This window comes from Ursus maritimus, unplaced genomic scaffold (assembly GCF_017311325.1).
Source record: "Ursus maritimus isolate PB19 unplaced genomic scaffold, ASM1731132v1 scaffold_27, whole genome shotgun sequence".
NCBI lineage: Eukaryota > Metazoa > Chordata > Mammalia > Carnivora > Ursidae > Ursus > Ursus maritimus.
This window is the reverse complement of record NW_024425230.1, coordinates 31,979,466-31,999,155: the sequence shown is the minus strand read 5'-3', so window position 1 is coordinate 31,999,155 and position 19,690 is coordinate 31,979,466. Positions and strand designations below refer to the sequence as shown.

The following is a 19,690-nucleotide window of genomic DNA, read 5'->3' as shown; positions in this document are numbered from 1 at the left end:
GGCAATCTGGAAGAAATGGATAAATTACTAAGAAACATATAAACTACCAAAACTGACATAGGAAGAAATAGAAAACCTGAACAGACCCATAACCAGCAAAGAAACTGAATCAGTAATCAAAAATCTCCCAACAAACAAGACTCCAGGGCTGGATGGCTTCCCAGGGGAATTCTACCAAACATTTAAAGAAGAATTAATACCTATTCTTCTGAAGCTGTTTCAGAGAATAGGAATGGAAATTAAACTTCCATACGTGTTCTATGAGGCCATCATTACCTTGATTCTAAAGCCAGACAAAGACCCCAGTAAAAAAAAGGAGAATTACAGACCAATATCCCCAATGAACATGGATGCAAAAATTCTCAATAAGATACTAGCTGATTGAATCCAACAGTACATTAAAAGGATTATTCACCATGATCACGTGGGATTTATTCCGGGGCTACAGGGGGGTTCAATATCCACAAATCAGTCAACATGATATACCACATTAATGAAAGAAAGGAAAAGAACCATATGATACTCTCAATAGATGCAGAAAAGCATTTGACAAAATACAGCACCCTTTCTTGATAAAAACCCTCAAGAAAGTAGGGGTAGAAGGAACATACCTCAACATCATAAAGGCCATATCCGTAGGACCCACAACTAATATCATACTCAGTGGGGAAAAAGGGAGAGCTTTTTACCTAAGGTCAAGAACATGATGGGGATGTCCACTCTCACCACTGTTGTTCAACATGGTACTGGAAGTCCTAGCCTCAGCAATCAGACAACAAAAAGAAATAAAAAGCATCCAAATTGGCAAGGAAGAAGTCGAACTTTCATTATTCACAGAAGATATGATACTCCATGTAGAAAACCCAAAAGACTCCACCAAAAAATTGCGAGAACTGATACATGAATTCGGCAAAGTCACAGGATATAAAATCAATATACAGAAATCTGTTGTATTTCTATACACCAATAATGAAACAGCAGAAGAAGAAATCTAGGAATCAATCTCATTTACAATTGCACCAAAAACTATAAGATACCCAGGATAAACGTAACCAAAGAGGTAAAAGACCTATATGCTGAAAACTATACAACACTTATGAAAGAAATTGAAGAAGACACAAAGAAATGGAAAGACTGAATTTCATACTCATGGATTGGAAGAATAAAAACTGTTAAAATGTCTATACTACCTAGCGCATTCTACACATTCAGTGCAATCGCTATCAAAATACCACCAACCTTCTTCACAGAGCTGGAACAAATAATCCTAAAAGAACCAGAAAACACCCTGAATAGAAAAAGCAATCCTGAAAAAGAGAAAGCTAACCTGAAGGCATCACAATTCTGAACTTCAGTTGTTTTACAGAGCCATAGTAATCAAAACAGTATGGCACTGGCACAAAAACAGACACCTAGATCGATGAAATTAACAGAAAATCCAGAAAAAAACCCCCACAAACATATGGTAAATTAATCTTTGAAAAGCAGGAAAGAATATGCAATGGGAAAAGGATAGTTTCTTCAACAACAGGTGTTGGGAAAACTGTACAGCTGCATGCAAAAGAATGAAACTGGACCACTTTCTTACATTACACATACAAACAAATTCAAAATGGATTAGAAACCTGAATATGACACCTGAAAGCAAAAAATCCTAGGTATTGGTGAGGATGCAAAGTGGGGAACCCTCTTATACTGTTGGTGGGAACGGAAACTGTTGCAGTCACTCTGGAAAATAGTATGGAGCATCCTCAAAAACTTAAAAATAGAACTACTCTATAATCCAGCAATTTCACTACTAGGTATTTACCCAAAGGATACAAAAATACTAATTCATAAGGATACGTGCACACCAATGTTATAGAAGCATTATCAACCAATAGCCAAATTATGGAAAGAGCCCAAATGTCCATCCACTGATGAATGGGTAAAGAAGATGTGGTTCTTACTCAGCCATAAAAAAAACCAAAATGTTGCCATTTGCAACAGTATAAATGGAGCTAGAGGATATTATGCTAAACAAAGTAAGTCAGAGAAAGACAAATACCATATGATTTCACTCATACGTCAAATTTAAGACACAAAACAAATGAGCAAAGGAAAAACAAAGAGGAAGAGGCAAACCAAGAAAAAGACTCATAACTGTAGAGAACAAACTGATGTTACTGGAGGAGAGGGTGGTTGCAGTTGGATTAAATAGGTGATGGGGGTTAAAAAGGACACTTGTGATGAGCACAGGGCATTGTATGGAAGTGCTAAATCACTATATTGTACACCTGAAACTAACATAACACTGTATGTTAACTAATTGGAATTAAAATAAAAACTTAAATACACAAAAAACATGGGGGTAAATATGTACATATATTTGATAAAACAAGAAGTAATTTAAGAGATTTGATACATGCATAAACAGATCAATGAATAAAAACAGAAAATGCAAAATTAAATCCAAATACATTTGGAATCAAGTATATAATAAAAGTGATATTTCAGTGAAAAAGAAATGTATCCATCAACAGTGTTCAGACAATTGACATGCTTTTAAAAATAAATCAGACTTTGATCCCTATCTTACTTGAGACTAAAATAGATCCCAGATGATTACTGTTTTTAAAGGCAACAAACCAAACAATAAATGTATGAGCAAAAGACATGGGAAAAGTAAAAGAAAATTATTGTAATAATCATATAATTATTTGTCTAAGAAAGATAAAACCTCAAACATATAGAAAACTAACAAATTTACATTCTTATAATAAAACAAATCAACTATAAACAAAATAAAACAATTTCACTCAGTATATCCTGAAAAAGGAGGGATAATACATGTACATTTAAATGCTTATAAAGGCACAGAGTATTTCTGGAATTAAAAAAAAACTGGTTGCAGTGGTTATCTCCAGGAAGAAGGGCAGAGAAAGAAGTTCACTTTATAATGAATATCATTTTTAATTATGTTTAAATGAATTTCTGATTAAAAACAAAAACTAGTTAAAAATTTAAGAGATTATGGAGAGCGGACTGTGATCCCTCTGGTCTGAGACAGAGGCTGGGATTCGGCTACTGCTACTCTGACTCTCAGAAGAGGCACAGCAAACCACCAGGGAAAGCCGCCAGAGAACAAAAGCCTGGAAATACCGGCTCACAGTGTGCCCATCCCCATCCCCCCTCGCAGGGGACAGGGAGACTCTACCCAAACAGGGTTGCCTGAGTATTGATGCGGCAGGCCCCAACCCCAGAAGGCAGGCTGAAAAATCAAGAAGCCCACATCCTTAAGGTCCCTATAAAACAAGAGCACACTGCCTGGGTCCCGGTCAATAATCTGGGCTCTGGACAACCCCACAACCTCTCCTCATCAGAATGACGAGTAGAAATACCCCCCAGCAAAGAAAAGACAGTAAGTCTGTGGCCTCTGCCACAGAACTAATGGATATGGATATTACCAAATTATCAGAAATGGAGTTCAGAGTAACAATGGTCAAGATGACGTGTAGACTTGAAAAAAATATTAACGAAAATATTAACGAGAATACAGAATCTCTAAGGGCGGAAATGAGAGCAAATCTGGCAGAAATTAAAAATACTATGGATCAAATGCAGTCAAAACTAGATGCTCTGACGGCCAGGGTAAATGAGGCAGAAGAACGAATTAGCGAATTGGAGGATGGGATCGTAGAAGAGAAAGTTAAAACAGAAACTTGGCTCAAAAAAATCCAATCTCAAGAATGTAGGTTACAGGAGATTACTGACTCAATGAAACATTCCAATGTCAGAATCATCGGCATCCCCGAGGGGGTGGAGAAAAACAGACGTCTAGAAGAGATTTTGAACAAATTGTAGCTGAAAACTTCCCTAATCTAGCAAAGGAAACAAGCATTCATGTCCAAAAGGCAGAGAGGACCCCTCCCAACCTCAACCATGACAAACCTACACCACGTCACATCATAGTGCAGTTCGCAAATATTAGATCCAAGGATACAGTACTGAAAGCGGCCAGGGCAAAGAAATTTCTCACGTACCAAGGCAAAAGTATCAGAATTACGTCAGACCTGTCTACACAGACCTGGAATGAGAGAAAGGGTTGGGGGCATTTTTAAAGCTCTTTTCAAAGAAAAACATGTGGCCAAGATCCTTTATCCAAAAGGCTGTCGTCCAGAATTGATGGAGAGATAAGACCTTCCAGAATCCAGTCACTGACCACTTCGAAACCACGAAACCAGCCCTACAGGAGATATTAAGGTGGGTTCTATAGAAGTAAAAAGGCCCCAAGAGTGATACAGAACAGAAAGTCACAATCTATACAAACAAAGACTTTACAGTCAATGGCATCATTAAAATCATCTCTCTCAATAATCACTCTCAATGTAAATGGCCTAACTGCTCCCATAAAATGCCTGCCACAGGGTTGCAGATTGGATAAAAAGACATGACCCATCCATTTGCTGTCTACAAGAGACTCATTTTTGAACCCAAAGATACATCCAGACTGAAGTAAGGGATGGAATACCATCTTTCATGCCAATGGACCAAAAGAAAGCTGGAGTAGCAATTCTCATATCAGACAGACTGATTTTTAAACTAAAGACTATAGTCAGAGATACAGAAGGGCACTATATTATTCTTAAAGGATGTATCCAACAAGTGGATATGACAATTATAAACATATATGCCTCCAGCAGGGGCAGCAAATACACAAACCATCTCCCAAACCAGAATTATATATATGTATAAAAATACATTAATAGTAGGGGACCTCAACACTCCACTATCAGAAATAGACAGAACACCCTGGCAAAAACTAAGCAAAGAATCAAAGGCTTTGAATGCCATACTCGACGATTTGGACCTCATAGATATATATAGAACACTACACCCCAGAACAACAGAATACTCATTCTTTTTGAATGCACATGGAACGTTCTCCAGAATAGACCAAATACTGGGTCACAAAACAGGTCTCAACTGATACCAAAAGACTGAAATTATTCCCTGCATATTCTCAGACAACAATGCTTTGAAATTGGACCTCAGTCACAAGGAAAAATTTGGAAGAAACTCAAACACTTGGAGATTAAGAACCATCCTGCTCAAGAATGATTCGATAAACCAGGAAATCAAAAATCAATTGAAACAATTTATGGAGACCAACGAGAATGAAAACACAATGCTCTAAAACCTATAAGACACTGCAAAGGCAGTCCTAAGCGGAAAATACATAGCCATGCAAGCCTCACTCAAAAGAACAGAAAAATCTAAAATGCAGTTTTTATATTCTCACCTCAAGAAGTTGAAACAGCAACAGAAGAACAGGTCTAATCCATGCATGACAAAGCAGTTGATCAAAATTAGAGCAGAGATCAATGAATTAGAAACCAGGAGCACAATAGAGCAGAACAACATAACTAGAAGCTGGTTCTTTGAAAGAATAAATAAAATAGACAAGTCACTGGCAAGACTTATCCAAAAGAATAAAGGACCCAAATTAATAAAATTATGAATGAAAAGGGAGAGGTCACAACCAACACCAATGAAATAGGAAGGATCATTTGAAACTTTTACCAACAGCTTTATGCCAATAAATTAAGCAATCTGGAAGAGATGGAGGACTTCCTGGAAACCTATAACCTACCAAGACTGAAACAGGAAGAAACTGATTTTTTAAACAGACCAATTAATTATGAAGAGATTGAAACAGTGATAAACAACCTTCCAAATAACAAAACTCCAGGCCCGGACAGTTTTCCTGGGGAATTCTACCAAACATTCAAAGAAGAAATAATACCTAGTCTCCTAAAGCTATTTCAAAAAACAGAAACTGAAGGAAAAGTACCAAACTCATTCTATGAGGCCAATATTACCTTGATCCCCAAACCAGGAAAAGAACCCATCAAAAAGGAGAATTACAGACCAATTTCCCTGATGAATATGGACCTCAAAATTCTCAACAAGATCCTAGCTAATAGGATCCAACAGTACATTAAAAGGATTATCCATCATGACCAAGTGGGATTCATCCCTGGGGTGCAAGGGTGGTTCAACATTCGAAAATTTATCAGTGTGACAGATTAGATCAACAAGAAAAAAGTCAAGAATCATATGATCCTCTCAACAGATGCAGAAAAAGCATTTGACAAAATACAGCATCCTTTCCTGATTAAAACCCTTCAGAGTGTAGGGATAGAGGGTACATTCCTCAATCTCATAAAAACCATCTATGAAAAGCCTACAGCAAATATCATTTTCAAAGGGGGAAAGCTGGAAGCCTTTCCCTTGAGATCGGGGACACGACAAGGATGCCCGCTCTCACCATTATTATTCAACATAGTACTAGAAGTCCTTGTAACAGCAATCAGACCACAAAAAGGGATAAAAGGTATCCAAATTGGCAAAGAAGAACTCAAACTGTCTCTCTTTGCAGATGACATGATACTCTATATGGAAAACCCAAAAGAATCCACCCCCAAACTGCTAGAAGTTATAGAGCAATTCAGAAATGTGGCGGGATACAAAATCAAGGCTCAGAAATCAGTTGCATTTCTATACATGAACAATGAGACTGAAGAAAGAGAAATTAGGGAATCCATTCCATTTACAATAGCACCAAAAATCATACGTTATCTCGGAATTAACTTAACCAGAGACGTAAAGGATCTATATTCTAGAAACTACAAATCACTCTTGAAAGACATTGAAGAAGACACAAAAAGATGGAGAAATATTCCAAGCTCATGGATCGGAAGAATTAACATAGTTAAAATATCCATGCTACCCAGAGCAATCACACTTTCAATGCTATCCCGATCAAAATACCAACGACATTTTTCAAAGAACTGGAACAAACAGCCCTTATATTTGTGTGGAACCAGAAAAGGCCACGAATCGCCAAAGAATTGTTGAAAAGGAAAAACAAAGCTGGGGGCATCACAATGCCGGATTTCAAGTTGTACTACAAAGCTGTGATCACAAAGACAGAATGGTACTGGCACAAAAACAGATACATGGACCAATGGAACAGAATAGAGAACCCAGAAATGGACCCTCGGCTCTTTGGGCAACTAATCTTTGACAAACCGGGAAAAAACATCCAGTGGAAAAAGAACAGTCTCTTCGATAAATGGTGCTGGAAAATTGGACAGCTACACGCAAAAGAATGAAACTTGACCACTCTCTCACACCATACACAAAGATAAACTCTAAATGGATGAAAGACCTCGATGTGAGACAGGAATCCATCAAAATCCTAGAGGACAGCATAGGCAGCAACCTCTTTGACATCGGCCACAGCAACTTTTTTCATGACACATCTCCAAAGGCAAGAGAAACAAAAGATAAAATGAACTTGTGGGACTTCATCAAGATAAAAAGCTTCTGCACAGCCAAGGAAACAGTCAAAAAAACTTAGAGGCAGCCCACAGAATGGGAGAATATATTTGCAAATGACTCTACAGATAAAAGACTGGTATCCAAGATCTACAAAGAACTTCTCAAACTCAATACACAAGAAACAAATAAATCATAAAATGGGCAGAAGATATGAATAGACACTTTTCCGATGAAGACATACAAATGGCTAACAGACACATGAAAAAATGTTCAAAATCATTTGCCATCAGGGAAATTCAAATCAAAACCACACTGAGATACCACCTTATGCCAGTTAGAATGGCAAAAATGGACAAGGCAAGAAACAACAATTGTTGGAGAGGATGTGGAGAAAGGGGATCCCTCCTACATTGTTGGTGGGAATGCAAGTTGGTACAGCCACTCTGGAAAACAGTGTGGAGGTCCCTTAAAAAGTTAAAAATTGAGCTACCCTATGATCCAGCCATTGCACTACTGGGTATTTACCCCAAAGATACAGACGTAGTGAAGAGAAGGGCCATATGCACCCAAATGTTCATAGCAGCATTGTCCACAATATCTAAATCGTGGAAGGAGCTGAGATGCCCTTCAACAGATGATTGGATTAAGAAGATGTGGTCCATATATACAATGGAATATTACTGAGCTATCAAAAAGAACGATTTCTCAACATTTGCTGCAACATGGACGGCACTGGAAGAGATAATGCTAAGTAAAATAAGTCAAGCAGAGAAAGACAATTATCATATGGTTTCTCTCATCTATGGAACATAAGAACTAGGATGATCGGTAGGGGAAGAAAGGGATAAAGAAAGGGGGGGTAATCAGAAGGGGGAATGAAACATGAGAGACTATGGACTATGAGAAACAAACTGAGGGCCTCAGAGGGGAGGGGGTGTGGGAATGGGATAGACCGGTGATGGGTAGTAAGGAGTGCACGTATTGCATGGTGCACTGGGTGTTATACGCAAGTAATGAGTCATCGAGCCTTACATCGGAAACCGGGGATGTACTGTATGGTGACTAACATAACATAATAAAAAATCATTAAAAAAAAAAAAAAGAAACGGGGGTAATCAGAAGGGGGAATGAAGCATGAGAGACTATGGACTCTGAGAAACAAACTGAGGGCTTCAGAGGGGAGGGCGGTGGGGGAATGGGATAGGCTGGTGATGGGTATTAAGGAGGGCACGTATTGCATGGTGCACTGGGTGTTATACTCAACTAATGATTCATGGAACTTTACATCAAAAACCAGGGATGTACTGTATGGTGACTAACATAATTAAATATTATTATAAAAATAATTTAAGAGATTATGCTGACAAAACAGAACCAGACCAAGTATATCATTGATGATGACTGGCAACACTACCTGTTATTAAAATATATTATAGGGAAGGTTGCACAAACTTCCAGTTATAAAATAATTAAGTCATGAGGATGTAATGTAGAATATGGTGGCTATAGTTAATAATACTGCATCACATATTTGAAAGTTGCTAAGAGAGTAGATCTTAAAAGTCCTTATCAAAAGAAAAAAACTTTTTGTAACTACAGTTGTTGTGATCATTTCACAATATATACAAATACTAAATGACTATGTTGTACACCTGAAACTAATGTTTCATGTCAATTATGCCTCAAATTTAAAAGTTAAATAGCATCATCTGGGTGGCTCAGTCAGTTAAGCATCTGACTCTTGTTTTCGGCTCAGGTCATGATCTCAGGGTCATAAGATCAAGCCCCATATCGGGCTCTATGCTCAGTAGTCATTTTTGTCTTAATAAATTAATCAAATAACCAACTAAATAAAAAAAAATTCAACTCAGACAGCTCATTCCAGTTTCATAATATGGCCTTGTTCTGTGAGGTCTCAAATATTCCCAGATACTAACATTTTATCTCACAGATTCCCTCTATTCATAAAATTGTAAATCACACACAGGCATATTATTTTCTTCCATTGGAACTCTAATATTAAAGTTGGTTTTATTAAAAATTATTTTATTCTGAATGCATCAAAAGGTACAAAATAGAATCAACAAAAGATAAGCTTTTCCTTACTTCTGGATTCTGTCTAGTTTCTCTTTCTAGAAATAATCATTGATGTTAGTTTCTTGTATCTAATTCAGATATTTTGTGTGTATAAGTACAGATATAAAAATGCTTTTTTGTCTTTTAAAAATAGGCATGGAGCACTGGGTGTTATATGCAAACAATGAATCATGGAACACTACATCAAAAGCTAATGATGTACTGCATGGTGACTAATATATCATAATAATAATAAAAAATCTTTTTTTAAAAATAGACAAATAGTAGCTTTCTATATAGTGATTAGCTCCTTAACAAAAATCTTGGAAAATGGCTTCTTTACTTTAGTGTTAAAGCAGCATCCTATTTCATGTGTGTATCTAGTTTATTTAACCATTTCCTTATAAATTTAGGTTGTTTTCAGTCTCTCACTATTACAAACTCCTCTTCCATAAAAAGCCTTGTACATCACAGCACGAACAAGTGTGATATATCTACTGGATAAGTTCCTAGTTGTGGAATTGCTAGGTCAACATTTTTGGGTTTTTTTAAAAATATTTGTAAAACGTTAAATACATGATTGTTAAAGCACCTTCTCCAAGAAGGTTATGCAAATGACTCCACAAGTCACACACTGAGAAAAATCTATATTTATATATCCTTCCAAATTAGGTAACTAATTCATTTTCAGTTTTGCCCACTGATGAATGAAATAGGAAATCACTGTTCTTTCATTTTAATTTGACTAACAAGTGTATACATTTCTTTGTGTATTTCTTAACATTTCTGATTTATCATAGTTCCTGAAATAAAATGGCTGTTGAATAAATGAATTGTCCTGACTGTCCTTTTTTTGAATGTCAGATGCTTTGCCTATTTTTATCTTGAGGTATTGTTCTTTTCTGTATAGACATGAAAAAGACTATTCTTGCAAGGCTATAAGTGTATAAAGTGCCTAAACACTACCCCTTAATAACATGTCCTCTACCTTCTCTACCCTTTCCTTAGTATATAATCTCATTTAACCTTCACAAAAGTCCTCAGTGGTAGGTGGCAAAATTCCTATTTTATACATGAGTACACTGAAACTCAGAAACTAAGCTAAGGCTACTCAATTGGAAAATCCTCCTTCAGAGAACAAAAGCAAGCCACACTAAGGGCTTAGATATAAGCATATGTCCCTTTGTTGCGCTGTGCTTCACTGGATTTCACAGATTCAAGGTGTGTGGCAACCCTGAAATGAGCAAGTTTGTCAGTACCATTTTTCCAACACCATTTGCTCACTCTACGTCTCTGGTGTCACACTTTGGTAATTCTCACGATATTTCAAGGTTTTCATTATTATATTTGTTAGGGTGATCTGTTGGGATTAGTGATCTCTGACGTTACTATTGTAATTGTTTTGGGACACCACAAACTGCACCCATCTAAGAGAGCAAAGGTAATCAATAAAAGGGTGTGTCCTGACTGCTCCACTGACCAGCCATTCTCCTGCTTCTCTCCCACTCCTCAGGCCTCCCTATTCCTTGAGAAACAATAATATTGAAATTGGCTAATTAAAGCCCCAAGTATATACATGAAATGAAGAGTCACATGCCTCTCACTTTATTATTATTATTATTTTTTACATGTCTCTCACTTTAAATCAAAAGCCAGAAATGATTAAGGTTAGTGAGGAAGGCATGTCAAAAGCTGAGACAGGCTGAAAGCTAGGCCTCCTGGGCCAAACAGTTAGCTAATCTGTGAATGTAAAGGAAAAATTCTTGAAGGAAACAAAAAGCGCTGTTCCAATGAACACGTGGATAAGAGAGCAAAACAGCTTTCCTGCTATTACAGAAAAAGTTTCAGTGGTCTGGGTAGAAGACCAGACCAACTATAACATTCCCTTAAGCCAAAACCTAATCCAGAACATGGCCTTACCTCCCTTCAATTCTATGACTGAGAGAGGTGAGGAAGCTGCAGAAGAAAAGTCTGACACTAGCAGAGGTTGGTTCATGAGATTTAAGGGAAGAAGCCATCTCCATAATGTAAAGGTGCAACGTAAAGCAGAAAGGGCTGATGCGGGAGGAGGATCATTTGCTTCCAGACTGACTGCCGGTAAGTGAAACTGCAGGGAAGGGAAATGGTGGAGAGGGGGGACTACTACACTCTTTCTACTACTCCTTTGGCAAGAACGAGCAAAAATGTCTTTTGTAAAGCTTTCCTTCATTTTCCCTTTCCATAATTCAACAGACTTTGTACTACTTTCTACTAATGATTTTTTAAATGCCTGCCTTCACTGGTAAATTATGAGCTCCTCTAGGGCTTAAGTCATCCTTGTAATCACAAAGATTATTGTAAAGTATACAACAGAGATACATAATACAATAGATAAGAACATAAACAATGGTAAAATATGCTGGAACGCCTTTGGGAATGTCTTTTGAATTATAAGTAGTTATATCTGTAAAATCTTAAATAGTCCTTTTTTTTTTTTTTAAGAAAGAAGGGAAAGTTAAAAAGCTCCTATGTCTGAGAAGAGATCATATTTGTACCTCTCATGAGTAAATATTTTCATGTTTCTGCCATTTTAGAAAGCCACCACTGATAACAAGTCACAGAATTCAAGGTATGTCTGCCATTGTAAAGTTTGGTAAAAACATAAATAATAACCCCTTAGGCATCTAAAAATTACTTCTTGCTAACATAAGAAATAGATTATAACTTACTAAATCAGTTTCTTTTTTCCTCCTTTTCTTTCTTTCTGTTTTTGGTACCTGATGGGAGAGAAATGAAGAAACTGTGATATAACAAAGATGAACATACTTTCTTACTTCATTGCAAATGCTGAGATTTTTGCTCAAGATGTAATAGTGTAAGCAGCTTTTTATTGTTCAAAAGAAAATGTGCAGTGCTAGCAAGCAAATACAAGAAAATTTTAAAATTCAGTGAAACACAGTACTCATAAAAGCAATAGAATAAAAGGACACTTTAGGGATTCTTATCTTTTTAAACATCATTTCTGTTCAGAAGCCACTCCATATTAACTTAAATGATTCTTTTATTTTAGTCATTAACTGAATGATTACTAACTTTTAAGACTGCACTTTCCATATTTTGGCTCTAAAATACTCTCCATCCCAGAGCTAAATATAAAAAGGTATCACGTGGGACATAGAAGGCTCTTTTATACATGACATTTCCTAATAACCAGAGTACAGAACAATCCAAACCTAACCTTTAAGATCGTAAACAAAGGCAGTATATGCCTACTAAAAATCTTCCTCTGTATAACCGAGACCTAGAACAGAAGAACTTTCACGGATTAATTTATATCTGACTAGTTCAAAAGTGAGTTAAAATGGCTTGTAAATCTAAACACATATAAACTAGAATAACTGAAAATAAAATAGGACCCAATCAATAAAAAGGATTAATAGTATTCCTGATATCTAATAATTAGATACCTTACTACTTCAGCTGGGGTACTGAAAGGAAACATATAACACATAATTTTGTCTAAGCTTGCTATCTCTTCTGTAATATGGACTTCATAATAGTTATTTAATAGGACTGAAGCAAGAATTAAATAAAATATGCAACACCTAGTATAATTCCTGGCACTCAATAAATAAATGTTATTATTACTGTTATACAGATTTCCAGAAACACACGTTTTCCTAAAACCTAATTCAAGAAGAAATATAATTTGTGGTTCCTTATAGAAAAGCCATCAAATGATAAAATGAATTACACCTTTAATTACGATTTTTCAAAAGGAAATTCATGTAGTGACCTCTATCAAAGTGGAGGGTATAATGCTGAGGACACAACATTATATTTTAACTCAGCAAAGAATATATTAATTGCAGAAGGTTTAGATAATATGGTCTGATAAAGTTGTAAGAGAGAATTAAGTTTGCTGAATCTAAAGCAGTGCTAGGTTGACATGTTCCCTGTAATGTGTTTTACAAATATCAAACACTGTCCCAAACAGACTCTTAAAAAGAATTCTTAATGGAATCCTTTTAGAAATCAAACATATCATATTTACCTTTGTGGGGATACAATCCAAAGTCTTGAATTCATTCATATATTCATCTAAAAATACTTTAAAAGTGTTGACCCAAACTCTGACTGGAGATTCACTCCAATCACGCTGCTCAAGCCTCATGGTCTTTTCCAGAATCTGTTCAAATAGTGCGTAGAGGTCTTTATACCGTATGCTTTTCCCATCATCTATCTAATAAACAATAAGAGAAGACATGTAAGGTTCTATAAAGAAATTCTCTAAACATAGAAGATTGATTCAACTTGCATTGGGTAGTGTTTAGAATAAAGATTAGGATCCTTTCTAATGGGCAAGCCCATGAGGTCATGTAGTACCTATAAATGCCCTCTTTACTGTGGAATTCTGCAGAATAAAACCTATCAAATTTTAGCAAAATACCTAAGTTTAAATAATGTAACAATTTCAGAAAGCCCTGGAAACTTCTCCACAAGTCTGGCTTTTAAACCATATTTAGCTTTAAAGATTATCTGCATCCCACTTAATTACCTATCGCCTCAGACATGAACCTTGTTTAGATAGTTCCACTCTAAAATTGAATGAATACTTGATCCTTGCCTAATGATACATTAGGTAACCATTATTTTATTTTTCCAAAGAAGAATGACATGTCCTGAATAACACTGTATTACCTGCAAAGGAATCTACATGGGATTACTTTCGACTTATTTAAATAAGCTCTGCAATTTTTGTGAGAGGAAAAAAAAGGGGGGCTTTAAATGACCAAAAAGTATTATATATTTAGAATTTGTTTCTGCTTCACTTCCTCAAAATAAGTTAAACATTTTTGATCTAGGGTTAGAAAACCACTATTAAGTTCTACTTTATAATTTTGGCTCTTCCTATGTGATTTAAGTGTATTGGAGCACCCAGCAACCCGGAGTCCCTAATCTAGGAAATACAGGTATGAAGCAGAGAAAGACATGAACATAATAAACAGCTGAGCAGGATCAGAAAAATACAGCCAACGTTGTCTCTGTGCAAACCTAGTCATTTGCTATAGCCTGATTACTACTCTTATTATGGTCGTGAAATTCCTATTCTCCCAGACTGCATGGTTCATGTTTTTAAAAAAGCAAAAATTCTTATACTGAGAAAGAAAAAGTAGAGGATACACAAGAAAGTTCTCCTGATTTCTCTTTTCACAATGAATTATAGACTGAACAAAGAAAAATGATTAAATACAAATTATTTCATAGAATATGAAAATTCATAGATTCTAGAGATCAAAGCATTAATTATTATCTACTTTAGCATGAAAATAAACTTTCTAAAACATGACCAATGTCATATAAAATTGTAAGGTAAATCTGAAAGTGAAATAAAGTGATATGTATAAATCAGTGAACATAAACTGCTCTAATTCCACTGGGGAAAAAATGTGTAATTCCACACATATAAAAATTAGAAGCCAAAGCCGGAGCTAAAAGGATTATGAAAGGTCAAAATACTAGAGAGCCACAGAATCACATTTATAATATGTGAATTTATCATCCTATAAGAAGATTCAACATCGTAAGAGGGGAAAAGCACTACTCAAGGAAACTGAAGGAAGGTATTAATCTGAGACCAGTCAGTATGCTTTTCCCTACCTATTCCTAAAATAAAAACAAGGAATTTGAGTAATCTCTCATTGAACACAGCCTCCGTATTATCTTCTACAGCACTGCCAAATTTTTCATATGTTAACTACTGAAGATCTCCTAAGACAGTCCAACTTACCGCCAAGGCAGACGAATAAAAGCTGAAGATATTCTGCCGAAATTCTTTCAGGGCTTTTTTAAATACAACATCCACTAATGTGTCTTTCTTGCTGTCTTCATTATCTAGGTCATTCATCTGGGGGCCACAAAAAGAGTTTTTGTACACAATCAACTAATTAAAAAGAGGTGAATACAACAGTGATACTGATTGGTTCCTCAACAATGATGGTCCTGACGGTCCTGAAAGTGCAAGCCCCTGCTATCATGGGACCGAGGTAAAAGCATGACTACAGAGCCAACGTTTTATTATTACCAGATGATTTCTAAGGTCCTTCCAATGATGTATTATTCTATCATTCTGTTACCAGAGAAAAAACCCCAAGTATGCAATGACAAGCCTCACCTTAACACAGGGAATATAATGTGACAATTACAGTAAAATCCAAGTTAACAGTAAAGCCTAAAACCTTAACTCTTGCCCATCCAGTCTGAGTAATGCATATCCTATTAGTTTATATTTTTCATAAAGAACAGACTACCTAATATACTGAAACATATGTAAACTTGATCAAGAGGGACCATATTCTGATAAAAGCAAGTATTCCAGAGTCAAGGCCACTTACGGGCCTAACTCAGCATGCAGAGTGTACCTTTTTCAGAAGAAATTCATCCATACTTTTTAAATCACTGACACTTGCTATGATCTGGACAGAGTCATTTTGCCAGTGCATAGACTCCAAAGCCACACTGCTGATCTTCACACTTCGCTTCCGCTTTGCCTTTGGAGAAGGTTCTTTGTTCTCTTTAAACTCCTTCCGGCAACTACCAGGCAATTCTGGGCTCAAAGGAGGTGTCGGGTGATACTGAACTAATTCTATAATTCAAGATAAAGTATCCAAAAAAATATTTTAGTGAAAATATTGAAATCTCCACATTCTTCTTTTTAAGTTTAACTTCCTTTAGTAAGTCACTGAAGGAAAAATATGTATCTGAAAAGCAAAGTAACATTAATGTTTGTGGTCAGGCAGTTAAACAATAAATACAGACTGCACAACTGTACAGAAAATGTATTTTTAAAATTACCACTTTTCAATGGAAAATGCCATTATGTCTCCCAAGGGGCTATGGTCTGTACTGAAAACCTGGATGGAGGTATCTTATAGAACTGAAGCCTGAATCCCAAATACCTCAGTCCCAAAGGAAAAAAAGAAGAGTATATGTAACCACCCTAGCATGTTAAATGCTGACCATTAAGCCAGTCATATAGCTTTACTATATTTGTTTGAAAGAATATTTGGCTATATACGAATGTGACAAACCAGTGAAGTTTGATAATTATTATTATTTCATTACTAGGGTCTAAAACCATAAATGCTTCAGTGATATTATCTGTAATTATCCTGACAACCTGTCTAGGGAGCCAGGTAAGTCAACTAGCTCACTTCTTGGTCTCCTTAGTATTTAGGATTTTCTTAAACATCTCCCAAATAACTGAATTTCTCAGAGAATTCCTGGAATGCATTACCTTTGTATGTTAATATTGGAAAACACAACAAATCTCTCTTTACAACAGGGAAATCGATTGCATGTAAGTCCATCACAATCCAGAACTACACTGGGTTTGCCAAAGCCCTACCTGGGGCTTGATAAACGTGTTGGCCCTTCTCACTTCACATATCTATTTGTTTCCCCCACATGTATTCACCTGTCCAATGCTATGTCCTCATTCCTTCTAAAAGCTAATTCTGATAGTGGAGAAAAGTAGCCTCCTACATGCTAAATGCCACCTCAGGCAGTAAAGAAGACAATCTCAGATATGGTACCAGAATAAAAATTATAAAGATATAGAATATAGGGGCGCCTGGGTGGCACAGTTGTTAAGCGTCTGCCTTCAGCTCAGGGCGTGATCCCAGCACTCTGGGATCGAGCCCCACATCAGGCTCCTCCGCTAGGAGCCTGCTTCTTCCTCTCCCACTCCCCCTGCTTGTGTTCCCTCTCTCGCTGCCTGTCTCTATCTCTTCAAATAAATAAAAAATAAAAATCTTAAAAAAAAAAAAAAGAATTAACCATGGAGAATAGAACTGTGAAAAATGAAACATTTAGAATGATTACTATAAACCAGATTAGATATAGGAAATCAATCCTCTTAGTAATGTAATGGTAAGGATTTCCCAAATTTCCAAACTGAACTTGTAGTATTTACTTAATTTATTATTGATTTCATCCATATCAGTTTGCCAACTCATAGGAGCAAAGCCACAAGACACAAAAACAGGGCTCTAATATAGGGCTCTAATCTACCATTTTTTTCTCTAACACACAGATGGACTCTGCTTTGGCTTATCCATTCCTATGTGAAGCTTGATAATCTTATTCTCCTTGTCCCTGTGTCTTATCCTAAAGATGAGAAGTTTTGTTTCCGTATTGTAACTGGGCCTGTTCTATCTTTCCTTTAGAGATAACTTTCTTCCTAGATCCACTTTCTATCTTATTCACCTACCCACTGGTATTTCACCCACTCATTACTACACACCCACCTCTGATGTCTATCCATCCCATCACTGTTGAAGATAGCTGCCATCTTTGCATAATGATTAAACACTCTCATACATGCTTGAGCAAAGGGTTGGGGAAAATGGCATAATCATCTAATGCTGGAAATACTGGAACCCTTAGAAAGTTAGTAATTCTAGCATTTAGAAAGGCCAGTTTTCTCAACAAATGAACTATCTGTTGAGTATGTTCAAGTGTGTTACGATTGATGCCCCCAAAATTAAAATAACAGCTACAATTATAAAGTCAGTATAGTATAGCAAATACTTAATATATAGTAGGTACTTAATATATAGCACAGTGGTTAATAATGTGGCCTTTGGAGCTAGGCTACCTAAATTCAAATCTCAGCTCTGTCAACTACAATAAGTGCGTAAGGAAATAACTTCTCTGTGCTTCAGCTTTCTCATCTATAAACTGGGAATAATAATCATACCAACACCCCCAAAATTGTGATGATCAATTGAGTTAATATATACAACATGCTTAGTACAGTGCCTTGCACATGGTAAGCACTCAAATATTAGCTGCCATTATCTTAGTTTTTACTAATAATACATATTTGTTAAGTGAATGAATGACAGCTAAATTTTTACACTTTGGAAAACTGAGGCTAACTGAAGATTCATCATCCTTCTTAAAGTTGTTGCTGTTTCACCATTTTGTACCACACTTCCTTGGAACTTCTGTACAATGTAATTTTATAATTATCTTTTACTTAGGGAAAGATTTTACAATTCTGGTCCTATTTCATTAGACTATCTGGCCAACAGGATTGCCATTACAAATACTAGAAGAAGAATGAACTCTCAGAAAGAGTGAACAAACTATAAAGACTATCTCCATCCTCTGTCCATTTTTACCATCTGGAAACTGATGAGCTGGAATCATATCTGAGCCAGCAAGGAATCCTGGAACCTCTGACTGGGTGGCAGCTTTTGCTCGGCTGGTCTTCTTCTCCCCTTGTTTCCCTTTGGCCCAGAATCTCATCTTAGCTCTCTGAGGTCTATTTTTAAAAATAAAGGTAAAAATGGAAATTAGTATGTTGCAATGGCAATATTGGTATATCACTTTGAGCTATATTAAGACCGACCTTTCATGTGTATGACCTCATTTAACCTTCACACTTAAGTTTAATCATATTTAATCTTCAATTTCATATTTAAATTTCAATCTGGAAGGGAGACAGTTTTCTCATCTTGAATACAAGAAATAGTAAGTCCCAAAGATGGTAAATAATTCCCCAAAATGAAATGGCTAAAAAGCAGTGAAACTAAAATTCCAACTCAGGTTTTCTGATTCCTAAACTGCTATCTTTTCATTCTTGTCCTCCTTCCGGCTTGGACTTATAGCATATAAACAACTAACAACAACAAAAATACTTTTTAAAACATCACTGATATCGCATCACTCTAAAACATATTAGTTTACCTTTTGGGGGAGGGGTAATTTCCTTCCATTATTTATTCATAAGTATGCCCATTTTTATATCACTGTAATCATGATGAAGATACAATTTTAAACCTTCCCACTTACCATTATATAATAACGGTTTTAATGTGACTATTTTATATTTAGAGGTTATCAATATTATTAATTAACAAAAGCCACCATTTATTTGAGTTGTTATTTTGTTATAGGCACAAGTGCTTAAATTGGCTTACTTTATTTATAAAAACAACTTTACTTTCAAACTACTATAACCATTATATATGTGAAAACCTGGAGGAATAAACATTAGGTAACTTTCCCAAAATTACACAGTGAGTGATAAAGCTGAAAATGCGTAACTTTGATATACGGCCTCATTCTTAGTGTTTATATACTCTTTCCCATTACATAAATCAAAAACACACCTTAAGATAATAATGACAGCTCACATATACTGACCATATATCACGTAACCTAACCCTATACTAGGAGCTTATTTGTGCATTCGTTTTTTCCTTTGTATATTTACTCAGTCAATCAAAAAAAAAAAAAA

General features: G+C 36.0%; 1 protein-coding gene across 1 annotated transcript in view; it reads right to left on the bottom strand.

Annotated features, from left to right (window-relative positions):
- Positions 1-19,690, bottom strand: part of MYO9A (myosin IXA) — a 281,871-nt gene that overhangs the window by 67,403 nt on the left and 194,778 nt on the right. Inside the window, exons 30-34 of the mRNA XM_040643036.1 lie at positions 18,570-18,712; positions 15,804-16,027; positions 15,173-15,289; positions 13,436-13,624; positions 12,111-12,158 (exon numbers count right to left, since the gene is read on the bottom strand). Coding sequence (XP_040498970.1) covers positions 12,111-12,158; positions 13,436-13,624; positions 15,173-15,289; positions 15,804-16,027; positions 18,570-18,712 — 721 coding nt within the window. The remainder of the gene's footprint in view (positions 1-12,110; positions 12,159-13,435; positions 13,625-15,172; positions 15,290-15,803; positions 16,028-18,569; positions 18,713-19,690) is intronic.